This window comes from Eurytemora carolleeae, unplaced genomic scaffold, assembly GCF_000591075.1.
Source record: "Eurytemora carolleeae unplaced genomic scaffold, Eaff_2.0 scaffold1386, whole genome shotgun sequence".
Lineage (NCBI taxonomy): Eukaryota > Metazoa > Arthropoda > Copepoda > Calanoida > Temoridae > Eurytemora > Eurytemora carolleeae.
In genome coordinates this window covers 15,935-29,346 of record NW_019402112.1, presented here as the reverse complement: position 1 = coordinate 29,346, position 13,412 = coordinate 15,935, and the positions used below count along the sequence as shown (strand labels likewise).

The window sequence follows — 13,412 nt, the reverse complement described above, 5'->3', positions numbered from 1 at the left end:
TGCTTTATGCTGCTGCCTTCTTAACCTGCACTGGACGGCATATCTAAAATTGACTCTGAATTGTGTTTAGGATGTATGTTTTGACTCTGAATTGTGTTTAGGATGTATGTTTTGACTCTGAATTGTGTTTTGGATGTACGTTTTGACTCTGAAATGTGTTTAGGTGGATATATATACTTATCTATATATGTATAAATATATAAAAAGTTGTAATCTCTCTTTTTCTGTTTGTTTGATTGTTTGTTTGTCTGAGTTGAGTGGGTCGACTGTTATACGAAATTTATTTTCCCTGAAAAATCGACCAAGTGCGGGTAAACGGCTGGAGTAATTATGAGTACCCTGGGCAACGCTGTGTTCCCAAGCTAGTATAAAAGACGAATATCTGTATAAAAGCAACGGTATTAGTAAAAGTACTTCTACAGTACCGTTCAGGGATTCTACTTATATATATGTACTTAAATAAATCTTATCCCTTAAATTTATATCTTTAAATNGACGGAATCCCGCCACCGTTGTCGTATCCCCGCCGGAACTCGTCCTGTAAATTAGAAAATAAATAATTTTAATATTTGAATTTTTAAATAAGAAATATTTGAAATAACAGATGACTCCCTGGTGTCTAATGAATGTGATATATACCAGTTTAACAATTTAATTCATTTTGCAAGGTCTGCACATTTGCTAATTAGAAACAGTAATCAAATTTGCAATAGGAGCCAAGCACATTTTTTTAGTCTGAACTCATTCTTGTAGACGGAGAATATTTAGTTGACATTTTAATATTTTTACTTTAACTTTTCTCTTTTTACTCCTTAATATTGTAAAAATACTTAATTATTTAATTGTTACATCTGTAATTGTGTATAAATTAAATAGTTTTTGGGTCCCACATAACACCTACTAGATTATGGGTATTTAATATTTTTCATATTTCATATTTTTATTCAACTACAAAGCACGAGATAATACAAAAAAAATCACAATTTTCTATATGGTTTGGACCCGCCTAACCGAGTTGGTTGTTTTGATTGGTTGGCCCATTAAAGGCGAATAAGAATTCTAAATAAATAGATGAATGAACACTGAACACTGTACAGTGATAAGTAAATAAAGAGAACCAATAAAGCATTATTATCTATATTTATAATATGTTGTAATCTGAGATTGGGTGGTCTGTATGTTTGTATGGATGACAATACTCGTAAACCCCTGCACCGATTTGCCTCAAATTGTTTATTTGGGTATTCGGTAGGGCCACGGAAATGTTCATAGCTTGGCTTTAAAACTCTAAAATCAGTGACTTAGTAAAATCATGGAAAACTGCAGGCAAGTCTTGTTTTCTAAGCTTGAAAATAGACAATAGAAAATAAACTAAGGAAAAATATTATACTTAACATTTATAAACCCAAACTAACCTGTCCTTGTTTTAAATCTTGTCTTTTATAATCAAACTCATGATTATTATTGATCATCTCTAGGTTCAATGGCAGAGGGTTAGTATGCAGTCGGCAACGACACTTAAAAAAATTCTAAAAATATATTTTTAAAATAAAAAATATAAAAATTAAAAAAAGTTTGGTGTTTATTGTAATCCACAACGATGCAAAAGACAATTTTTAAAATCGATATATAAATATAGCTTGTCTGGGTTTCAGTTTGTTTGTTTGTTTTCAAAATTTGTATTTGTAAGTTTTTTATTTTTGTAAAATTTTGAAAATGCGCGAAAAAATATTATGAAATCCGCAAACTCTTTTGTTTTTGTTTTATACTGTACAAAGAGAAAATGCTCACAGATAAAGCCACAGTTAAAAGTTTAAATAGAAGATGCGCGAAGCGCCCTAAAAGTCTAGTATTTTAAAAATATGTTTGTTTTAACGAAACATTTACTTACTTTCTCATACCAATTTTTATAATAATTCATTTCACGCTCTGCCTCATTCAGTCTTTCAGACAGACTTTGCACCTGAAAATTAAAGAGAATGTTTAAATTAATCAGAGAAAAGACCTTAATATTAAAGAAATTGTTTGTAATTTCTAAGAGAAAACACCTTAATATTAAAGCAATTGTTCACAATTTCTCGGAGAAAACACCTTAATATTAAAGCAATTGTTCACAATTTCTCGGAGAAAACACCTTAATATTAAAGCAATTGTTCACAATTTCTCGGAGAAAACACCTTAATATTAAAGCAATTGTTCACAATTTCTCGGAGAAAACACCTTAATATTAAAGCAATTGTTCACAATTTCTCGGAGAAAACACCTTAATATTAAAGCAATTGTTCACAATTTCTTTAAAAAACACTTTGATATTAAAGGAATTGTTCACAATTTCTCAGAGATAACACCTTAATATTAAAGAAATTGTTTGTAATTTCTAAGAGAAAACACCATGATATTAAAGGAATTGTTCACAATTTCTCAGAGATAACACCTTAATATTAAAGAAATTGTTTGTAATTTCTAAGAGAAAACACCATGATATTAAAGGAATTGTTCACAATTTCTAAGAGAAAACACCTTGATATTAAAGGAATTGTTCACAATTTCTCGGAGAAAACACCTTGATATTAAAGCAATTGTTCACAATTTCTTTAAGAAAACAGCTTGATATTAAAGGAATTGTTCGTAATTTCTCAGAGAAAACACCTATAGAAAACAACTTGGCATAAAGTGGATTGTTCAACAATTGTTAAAATAGTTACTTCGACGATAAGTTACACAATTGTCAACGTGTTTTCAGTTGTGAAGGAAGGAAGATTGGCTGCAATCGAAAAAAAAAACTAATAAAATTCATTTACAGTTTTGGATTTTTAAAGATATTTCGTAGACATTTGGTTGGTTTGAAGGTTGAAACGAGTTTTTATGTATCAATTATTGATATCCTAATTCAACGTATTAAATGTGTAAAATTACGAACCTGCATTTCCAGATTATCTTTATGCTGCTGCCTTCTTAACCTGCACTGGACGGCATATCTAAAATAATTATCCATGCTTATTTTATAAAAACTAAAAAACGACACCAACTAAATTTAGTTACCCAACATTTGAAATTAGTAAGCCTATTCTACCACTGAAAAATGTCCCTGAAAGCCGGAATTTCCAGAACTTTCAGACGTAAAATTTCATTGAGAAACTTGTCTATCTCTTTTGTAGTTAATTTTATGGATTTTTGTTTATACAGTACAGTACAGTACAGTACAGTACAGTACAGTACAGTACAGTACAGTACAGTACAGTACAGTACAGTACAGTACAGTACAGTACAGTACAGTACAGTACAGTACAGTACAGTACAGTACAGTACAGTACAGTACAATACAGTACAGTACATTACATGACAGTACAGTACAGTACAGTACAGTACAGTACAGTACAGTACAGTACAGTAAAGTACAGTACAGTACAGTACAGTACAGATAAAAATGTTCGGTTTTGTTTTGTGCATCGTTTTTGTCTAGCAACGAAATTTTTGAGAACGAACGTTTAGGGAAAAAAAGAAAAATGGACGAACGAATTGAATCTTTCAGAGAAATAAAAAATCGTTTGAACGAACTAAAAAACTATCGTTATTTTTACTGAACGAACGCCTTTTCCAAATGATTTTTCTAACAAACTTTAGATAAAACGAGTGTACTTTTACTGTTTAAACAATTTTATTGAACAAACGATTTTACTGGACGAATGATTTTACTGAAAAAAAAGATTTCACTGAACGAACAAAATTGATGGAAAATAGACGGTATAATTTTGATGATCAAAAAAAAACGAAATGGATCGTTCACATCGATGACCGAAAGTAAATGACAAAAGCCGAACGCGGCCATCTCTAATTGTGAATATTTTGAAATATGGGAACAATCTCTTGTATCTTTACAATGTCTCGCATGGGATCTGGTGTGAATTGTGTTAGAAAAGTCGAGTTTAGAATTCTTTGGCAGTTCTTTTAAAGGGTCTGTACTCTGTCGGGTATTCCAGTCTTTGCAAATTGCTTGTAGGGTCACTTGAATTTGGCATACAGTCCCTTTAAGTAAAAAATATCTTACCCTCTGTTTTTAAGCGTCCTTCTCCGTTGTTTGAGAGCAATCACCTCCTCTCTTCCAAGGTTCTGTACCTAGGTAGTGCAGGGTTACGATATTAAGGATTATAGAAACTCAAGATAATATATAATAATATCAAGTATTGGTAACTAAATTAAGGATATAGAAACTCAAGATAATATATAATAATATCCAGTATTGGTAACTAAATTAAGGATATAGAAACTCAAGATAATATATAATAATATCCAGTATTTGTAACTAAATTAAGGATATAGAAACTCAAAATAATATATAATAATATCCAGTATTGGTAACTAAATTAAGGATTATAGAAACTCGAGATAATATACAATAATATCCAGTATTGGTAACTAAATTAAGGATATAGTTAAGTGGTTAATCAGGTAGTAATTTATAGCAAGAAGGTCAATCATGTATATATTTCAGATATTTCAGGGGGTAATTAAGGTAACAGTTAATAGAAAAGGGTCAACCAGGTAAAGATCTGAGCTTGGAGGTCAATCAAGTAGATAGTTTGTAACAAGGAGGTCAATCAAGTAGATAGTTTGTAACCAGGAGGTCAACCAGGTAGCAGTTCATAGCTATAGCTAGGGGGGTCAACCAGGAATCAATTCATAGCTATGGGATCAATCAGGTATAGCAGTTTATAGCTAGGTGGTCAAACAGGTAGATAGTTCAGAGCTAGTGGGTAAATCAGGTACATAGTTCAGAGCTAGTGGGTCAATCAGGTAGGTCATGCTCTAGTTAATCGTCATTTTTTAACTGCATACACATAATTTTTTTTTCTATGACAATGGATTTTTAATTCAAGCAATTTGCATTTTTTAAATCCTTCTTATAAAAATCAGTGCTCTGGCATTGCTTTTTTTTGGAAAAGGTATTGTTAATGGGTGGACCTTAAACTTTTGCTAATTTTTTTTGCAACGCAAAAAAATTAGGAATGCAATAGTTCCAGGCGCCTCTGTTTCTGTTTTCTGCCTACTGTCTCAAATCAAGAACCAAATTTATAACATGTTAATTGAGCAAATCTGACCCTGTTCCTCCGTCTTCTCCAAACCCAGTCCCACGACGTATCACATCAATTCAGTTCTAATTGATACCACGGTAAACTGCCAGGAGACCAACCTGAAAACAGCTCTGCTATGGCTGCTCTCCTTCCGTTGATGATTAATAGAAATCATATAAATATGTAATTTTTATGCACAACCTGTCATATTTTCAACGGAAAAATAAATTATTAGATTAGATTAGATTAGATTAGTTCAGAGCTAGTGGGTAAATCAGGTAGATAGTTCAGAGCTAGGGGGTAAATCAGGTACATAGTTCAGAGCTAGGGGGTAAATCAGGTACATAGTTCAGAGCTAGGGGGTAAATCGGGTAGATAGTTCAGAGCTAGTGGGTCAATCAGGTACATAGTTCAGAGCTAGGAGGTAGATCAGAAATCAGTTCATATCTAGGGGTTCAATCAGGAAGCAGTACATATCTAGGGGGTCAATCTGAAAAATTGTTCATATATAGGGGTCTATCAGGAAGCATTACATATCTAGGGGGTCAATCTGATAAATTGTTCATAGATAGGGGTCAATCAGGAAGCACTGCATATCTAGGGGGTCAATCTGATAAATTGTTCATATATAGGGGTCAATCAGGAAGCATTACATAATACATATCTAGGGGGTCAATCTGATAAATTGTTCATAGATAGGGGTCAATCAGGTAGAAAGTTCATATATAAGGGGTCAATTAGGTAGTTAGTGTATAACTAAGGTGAATTAGGTAGATATTATTAGGCCTAATTTGAAAACAGTTTTCTGGCGAACACACATTTACAGTGTAAAAAGGTATATTTATTTAGCAATATTTCAATTTTAACATGTAGCTGTTAATGGCAACCTAGACATCTAAAAATTTGATTAGAAGAACTTATATGTGCATGGAACCACTTGAGCTTGTGTGCTAAAAAAAAATTTCAATTGAGATTTGGATCTCTACTGCCCATGTAAATCTAGTATTCCCTTGTAAAACTAGTAAAACCTGCCCTTGAAAGACTAGTATTCCCTTGTAAAACTAGTATTCCCTTGTAAAACTAGTATAACCTTCCCTTGTAAAACTATTAAAACCTGCCCTTGTAAAACTAGTATAACCTGCCCTTGTAAAACTAATATAACCTTCCCTTGTAAAACTAGTATAACCTGCCCCTTGTAAAACTAGTATAACCTGAGCTTGTAAAACTAGTATAACCTGCCCTTGTAAAACTATTATAACCTGCCCTTGTAAAACTAGTATAACCTGCCCTTGTAAAACTAATATAACCTTCCCTTGTAAAACTAGTATAACCTGAACTTGTAAAACTAGTGTAACCTGCCCTTGTAAAAATATTATAACCTGCCCTTGTAAAACTAGTATAACCTGAGCTTGTAAAACTAGTATAACCTGCCCTTGTAAAACCAGTATGACCTGCCCTTGTACTTACTTGATACTTGTGAAGTAATTCTCCATCTTCCAAATAGGAATGTTGAGAATATCTTGATGTAAAACTAGTATAACCTGCCCTTGTAAAACTAGTATAACCTACCCTTGTAAAACTAATATAACCTGCCCTTGTAAAACTAGTATAACCTACCCTTGTAAAACTAGTATAACCTGCCCTTGTAAAACTAGTATAACCTGCCCTTGTAAAACTAGTATAACCTACCCTTGTAAAACTAATATAACCTGCCCTTGTAAAACTAGTATAACCTACCCTTGTAAAACTAGTATAACCTGCCCTTGTAAAACTAGTATAACCTGCCATACCCGTTTGTTGAGCTCCTTGACACTAAGGTGTGCTAGGGCAGTGTCTGGTATGATAGTACTAGGACTTGTTTGCTCCTGGTTACCAGATTTTGTTTGTAAACTATTTGTTTTAATAACATTTTTAATTTCTAATTATAGTTGTAAAGCTGAAGACACAACTAGGGTTATTTACACAGAATAAGGCTTGAATAAAGACCAAAATATCATTTAATATGGTAGTCTGAACTTTGAATACAGATCTTGTTCTTCATATGAGTTTGTATATTCTTTTCGCCTTACATATTCAGTACAGTTTTAATGTAAACAAAGTTATGGGGCTCATAAGTCATAGATAGTTATCTTTAGTCAAGATAGACAAGGTTTTTTAATAAGCCAATTATAGCACTGCTATTTTTTGTGGTAATTAGAATACTGTTTTCCTATTAGCTTATATTTGATAGATACAATTTCGGCAACATGTAAAAAAGGAAAAAAAAAACCAATTTTTAATTATTAAATGAATTAAAAAATCTGTTTCCTTGATAGGTTTTCCTCGGCTCTCAATTTCCTCTCTCTCATCCCACTTCGGATGATTTTGTCCGCCTGACCAGGGCAGGCCGCGGGGTCGACCCTGAAACAATAATTTGTGTCATCGTTACCCAAAATGTGAACATTTTATCCATTTCCCATTTCAACACTATAACAAGTTTTTTGTAGGTTTAAATTCTACATTTCCAAGGGCAAACAAAAGAGAAACTGTAAAAAAAAATTCTAAAAAAATAAATTGGCTTTGGAAAGAAATTCCCAGGAATCTAAAACCCAGTGACATTATTTCTCGGGACTTTCAGTTTTTTTATTCCTCTGTACCATTTACACTTTCCCATGATTTTCTTACAAAGATTCATTGTAAGTATGATGTTTGTTTACCAACGTTCTCAATATTTAATAACTGTGAGAGATGCATCAAAGTTAGAAATTATGTGAATTTTACTAAATTAATTATAACAAATTATTTTGATTATTTAGTTGGATATTGTCATCAACTCTGAACTACCTGTGCCTCGATATGTTGGTAGGTGACCATGGTAGTCGCCATGAAGGAGTGCTCGGTAGGAGAAAAGGGAGCTCCAATTCCATTATATCTGAAAACCGCTCAGTAACATTTCGCCATATAGCATTTCGTCATATAACAACTCGCCTGAGTAACATTTCTCCATATAACAACTCGCCTGAGTAACATTTCGCCCTATAACAACTTGCCTAAGTAACATTTCGCCACATAACAACTTGCCATATAACATTTCGAGATAAAAACAACAACTTTCTATATAAAAAAAACAAAAAAAAATCATGAATTTTATTTTGTAGAAAGTAGTAGTTTATTAGTAAATATTTATAAATATTATATAAAATTATAAAACATTGTTCAGCTCATACAAAAGTAGATTTAGATTTAGTGTAGGAGAAGTTTTTCATGTCAACCAAAGATGGTTTCCCCCGCTGAGTTGTAGATGCGTGCATGCAGTACTCCCGACATTGTTAGAATTTCCGTATTTTTGGTTTTTGGTTCGTGGATTTTATGGTTTAATTTCAATACATTGCAATTATTTAATTTAAAAATTTATATGTAGGCGAGTTGTTGTTATTAGGAGATATATTTCTTAGGCGAGTTGTTGTTGGCGAAATAATATGGCGAAATTTTAAATAACGAGATGTTAACTGATCCCTAAAAACATTTAAGGAAATGATTAACAAAAGAAATGAAAGAAAATAAAGAGAAAAAAAGTTGAAGCCAAAGATTATTTAACTTATTATTTTTAATTTATTACGAAATAAGAAAAGTTTCCTATAAATAAAATGCAGTCCCAAAACAAATGTAAGTTACTTACGGATCATAATCAGGAAGTATTGAAATCCCACGTTTACAATCCCGTGTTTGAGAATCATCATAGTCTAAAATAATATTTTTTAGCAATATTTTCTTATAAATATATTATACAAAAAATACGAAGTTTAAACTTTTCTCTGGTTTTTCTATCTTTAAACTAGTGCTTAATTCTAACAATTTCCTTCTCTATTTCTTCTGTAGAAAACTGCGACTCATGGATTTCAAAACAATCACTTTTCAGATTATTTTTCCCCGGACACATGTTTTAACGTACTGTTGTGAATCGAACAAACCCCTTTAGAGATAAATTTAGAAATAAATTAAGAAATAAAGGAATTGAGTCTTTACCACTTACTCTGATTTGCTTATCCCTTTATCTTCGCAACTTAATGACGTAAACCTTTCATACTCAAACTTAGATTATTTGATCTTACATAATTGACCATTTGAAATATCAAACATAGAGTTGCCAAGTTATAGAGATTAGAAAATCAGAGTTTGTGGCAAAAACTCAATTTTCTAATTTCGATATCGTTGCAACCGCATGTCGTAGACCTTTATATTTCGAACTATGAATGCCATTTTATCAAAAAATGTAAATTTGAAATATCAAAGGTTTACATCATAAGGCTGCATAGGTTTTACAAAAATTGAATTTGTGGCAAAGACTCAATTCCTTTCCCGTAAATATATACTTGTTCAAATCAAAATATGATACCATACCCCCTTTACCAATTCAGGGAACATTCCCTTTAAATGTTAATAAAACTGACCTAGATCATTGTATTGAACTAAATGTTGATAAAACTGACCTAGATCGTTGTATTGAACTAAGTGTTGATAAAACTGACCTAGATCGTTGTATTGAACTAAATGTTGATAAAACTGACCTAGATCATTGTATTGAACTAAATGTCGATAAAACTGACCTAGATCGTTGTATTGAACTAAATGTTAATAAACTGACCTAGATCGTTGTATTGAACTAAATGTTGATAAAACTAACCTAGATCATTGTATTGAACTAAATGTTGATAAATCTGACCTAGATCGTTGCATTGAACTAAATGTTAATAAAACTGACCTAGATCGTTGTATTGAGCTAAATGTTGATAAAACTGACCTAGAGCGTTGTATTGAACTAAATGTTGATAAAACTGACCTAGATCGTTGTATTGAACTAAATGTTGATAAAACTGACCTAGATCGTTGTATTGAACTAAGTGGTTGTTGTGTCCTACAACAGCATTGACCCGACCCAGCAGAGGACCGTTTGCAAAATATCTGATCAAAATCATTTATACCAAATATAAATATTTGTTTGAATTCATTTTTTTGTGTTGCAATTAGTTTGTTCCTAACAAATAAATATATCCATTTAAAACCATTTGAACATATAAAAATTGATGAATTTAAAAATTTGTGCCATTTAATTGTCGTAGACCGAAAATGTTTCAAACTATACATTCTGTTAAATCAAATAATCTATGTTTGAAATATCAAAGCTTTACATCATCAGATTGCAAAGATAAAGGGGTTAGACAATATGAGTTTGTGGCAGACCCTCAGTGGACAATTCCTTCAAAGGATAAATGAAAGAATAATGATTTTCCTGACTCTCTCCTCCTCGTCCTCTAAGGCATTAAAGGGTGTTGAATCCCTCTCTATGTAGTGCTCATATCCCGGAGTCTAAATTAAACCCATATCACGCTGAGCTTTAGTGACAGATCTATTCTAACCTCTACCCTGATATCTCTAAACCATCTCTCTACTCTTACCTCTACCTGATATCTCTAAACCATCTCTCTACTCTAACCTCTACCCTGATATCTCTAAACCATCTCTCTATTCTAACCTCTACCCTGATATCTCTAAACCATCTCTCTACTCTAACCTCTACCCTGATATCTCTAAACCATCTCTCTACTCTAACCTCTACCCTGATATCTCTGAACCATCTCTCTACTCTAACCTCTACCCTGATATCTCTAAACCATGTGTATACTCTAACCTCTACCTTGATATCTCTAAACCATCTCTCTACTCTAACCTCTACCCTGATATCTCTAAACCATGTTTCTACTCTAACCTCTACCCTGATATCTCTAAACCATCTCTATACTGTAACCTCTACCCTGATATCTCTATACCATGCTTCTACTCTAACCTCTACCCTGATATCTTTAAACCATGTTTCAACTCTAACCTCTACCTTGATATCTCTAAACCATCTCTCTACTCTAACCTCCTACCCTGATATCTCTAAACCATGTTTATACTCAAACCTTTACCTTGATATCTCTACACCATGTTTATACTCAAACCTCTACCTTGATATCTCTAAACCATGTTTATACTCTAACCTCTACCTTGATATCTCTAAACCATCTCTCTAATGTAACCTCTACCCTGATATCTCTAGACCAGCTTCTACTCTAACCTCTACCCTGATATCTCTAAACCATCTCTCTACTCTAACCTCTACCCTGATATCTCTAAACCATCTCTCTACTCTAACCTCTACCCTGATATCTCTAAACCATCTCTCTACTCTAACCTCTACCCTGATATCTCTAAACCATCTCTCTACTCTAACCTCAACCCTGATATCTCTAAACCATCTCTCGACCTACTATAATCTCTCCCCTAATATCTCTAAACCATACCTCTACTCTAACCTCTACCCTTATATCTCTAAACCATCTCTCTACTCTAACCTAAACCCTGATATCTCTAAACCATCTCTCGACCTACTCGAATCTCTCCCCTAATATCGCTAAACCATCTCTCTACTCTAACCTCAACCCTGATATCTCTAAACCATGTTTCTACTCTAACCTCTACCTTGATATCTTTAAACCATCTCTCTACTCTAACATCTACCCATATCTCTAAACCTTTTTCTACTCTAACCTTACCTTGATATCTATAAACCATCCCCTCTGCTCTAACCTCTACCCAGATATCTCTAAACCATGTCTCTTCTCTAGTCCTTACCCTGATATCTCTAAACTATATAAATCTAACATCTACGTGTCATCTCTGTGAACTATCAAACAATCATATACTCTACACACACAAGGATATCTTAAAACCATCCATCTAACCAACCCTAATATTTGTAAATTCTCTCCTAGCATACTCTACTCACACAAGGATATCTTAAACCATCTAGTTTTACCTCAACCCTAATATTTGTAAATTCTCTCCTAGCATACTCTACACACACAAGGATATCTTAAACCATCTAGTTTAACCTCAACTCTAATATTTGTAAATTCTCTCCTAGCATACTCTACACACACAAGGATATCTAAACCATCTAGTTTAACCTCAATCCTAATATTTGTAAATTCTCCCATAACATACTCTAGACACACAAGGATATCTTAAACCATCTAGTTTAACCTCAACTCTAATATTTGTAAATTCTCCACTAGCATACTCTACACACACAAGGATATCTTAAACCATCTAGTTTAACCTCAACCCTAATATTTGTAAATTCTCTCCTAACATACTCTAATATATATATGCAAGGATATCTCTAATCATCTTGCTACTCTAACCTACACATAGACATCTTACTCCAACCTTTACAAGGATATACATATTAACAATATTCCGTCTCTAACCTAAAAAGAAGGATATCTTTTAGGCATCTTCCTACTTTAAACTACATTTAGATAGCCATAAACCATCTTGCTTCTCTTTCCTAGTCACAGATATTAACAAACCATCACCCAACACTGATCTTTCCTTGGATATGTATAAATCATCTCTCTACTCTAACCTATATTTAGAGATATCTCAAATCATCTCCCTACTCTAACTACTACCCAGATATCTCTAAACTAACTCTATCTGTGTTAAACTGAAAGTGCAAGGATGGAAAAGTGCTGAGTAGGATGGGTTTGTGTCTGCTCAGGGTATGGGTTTAAACCTGCTGATGATCTGTATTCTCCATGCTAGCTCTGCTCAGCAGAAACCCATCTACACAACTGTGTGCTGACACCTCTCTGCTGACTAACATCTCTCTCCCAATTCTTGATCCTCATTGGTTGGCGGCAGGATCCCTGCCCTCTCATTGGTTGGTTTTCACTCGGTCAGCGGCAACCATGGTTTAAAGTCAGGGTTTGGTACACTTGGAATATCTGTAAAAAGAGCAAAACTGATTAGATAGACAATATATACAGATAGATTGATAGTTAGAGAGGCAAATGAACAGAGATGAGAAGATGAAGGGGGGGGGGGGGAAAAGATAAAGGGAGGGGGGAATTTTCACTGACCTCTAAATACTAAAAATCTGCTTGACTTGTAGAAATTGTAACCATCTCTACTGCAGATGCATTTGCAGAGTTTGATCGGAAGAAAATAAAACAAAAGGCTCTGCTTTTATCATCTATAAATTTGTTTCCTGGGTACATTGGCCGGTGTTATGCGTTGATATGTTTGTATAAAATAAACGCCAAAACGCTGGCCCGGTAGGGGCTAATTGTTTCGTGCTAAAAATGTGAGTCGAAATCCTTCAATGAAAATAGAAAATCCGCAAAGGAATTTAGTTTTTGCCACAATAACGGATTTTCTAATCCCAATATAGCAGACCTTAGATTCGATCACGAAATATAGATAAAAATATTTGAAATATCAAACGTTTACGCCATCAAGTTTCAAAGTTATTGG

The 13,412-nt window shown here is 33.3% G+C and overlaps 1 protein-coding gene across 1 annotated transcript; it reads right to left on the bottom strand.

Annotated features, from left to right (window-relative positions):
* Positions 1-487: 487 nt before the first annotated feature.
* On the bottom strand, positions 488-13,412 carry LOC111717881 (uncharacterized). Its single transcript, XM_023493342.1, has 12 exons — positions 12,673-13,412; positions 10,342-10,418; positions 9,931-10,013; positions 8,731-8,794; positions 7,896-7,983; positions 7,380-7,472; positions 6,854-6,937; positions 4,049-4,116; positions 2,921-2,978; positions 1,892-1,963; positions 1,416-1,529; positions 488-538 (listed from the first exon to the last, which is right to left on the bottom strand). Exons 1-12 carry the CDS (start codon positions 12,760-12,762, stop codon positions 488-490), a joined length of 942 nt encoding a protein of 313 aa, XP_023349110.1. The 5' UTR covers positions 12,763-13,412.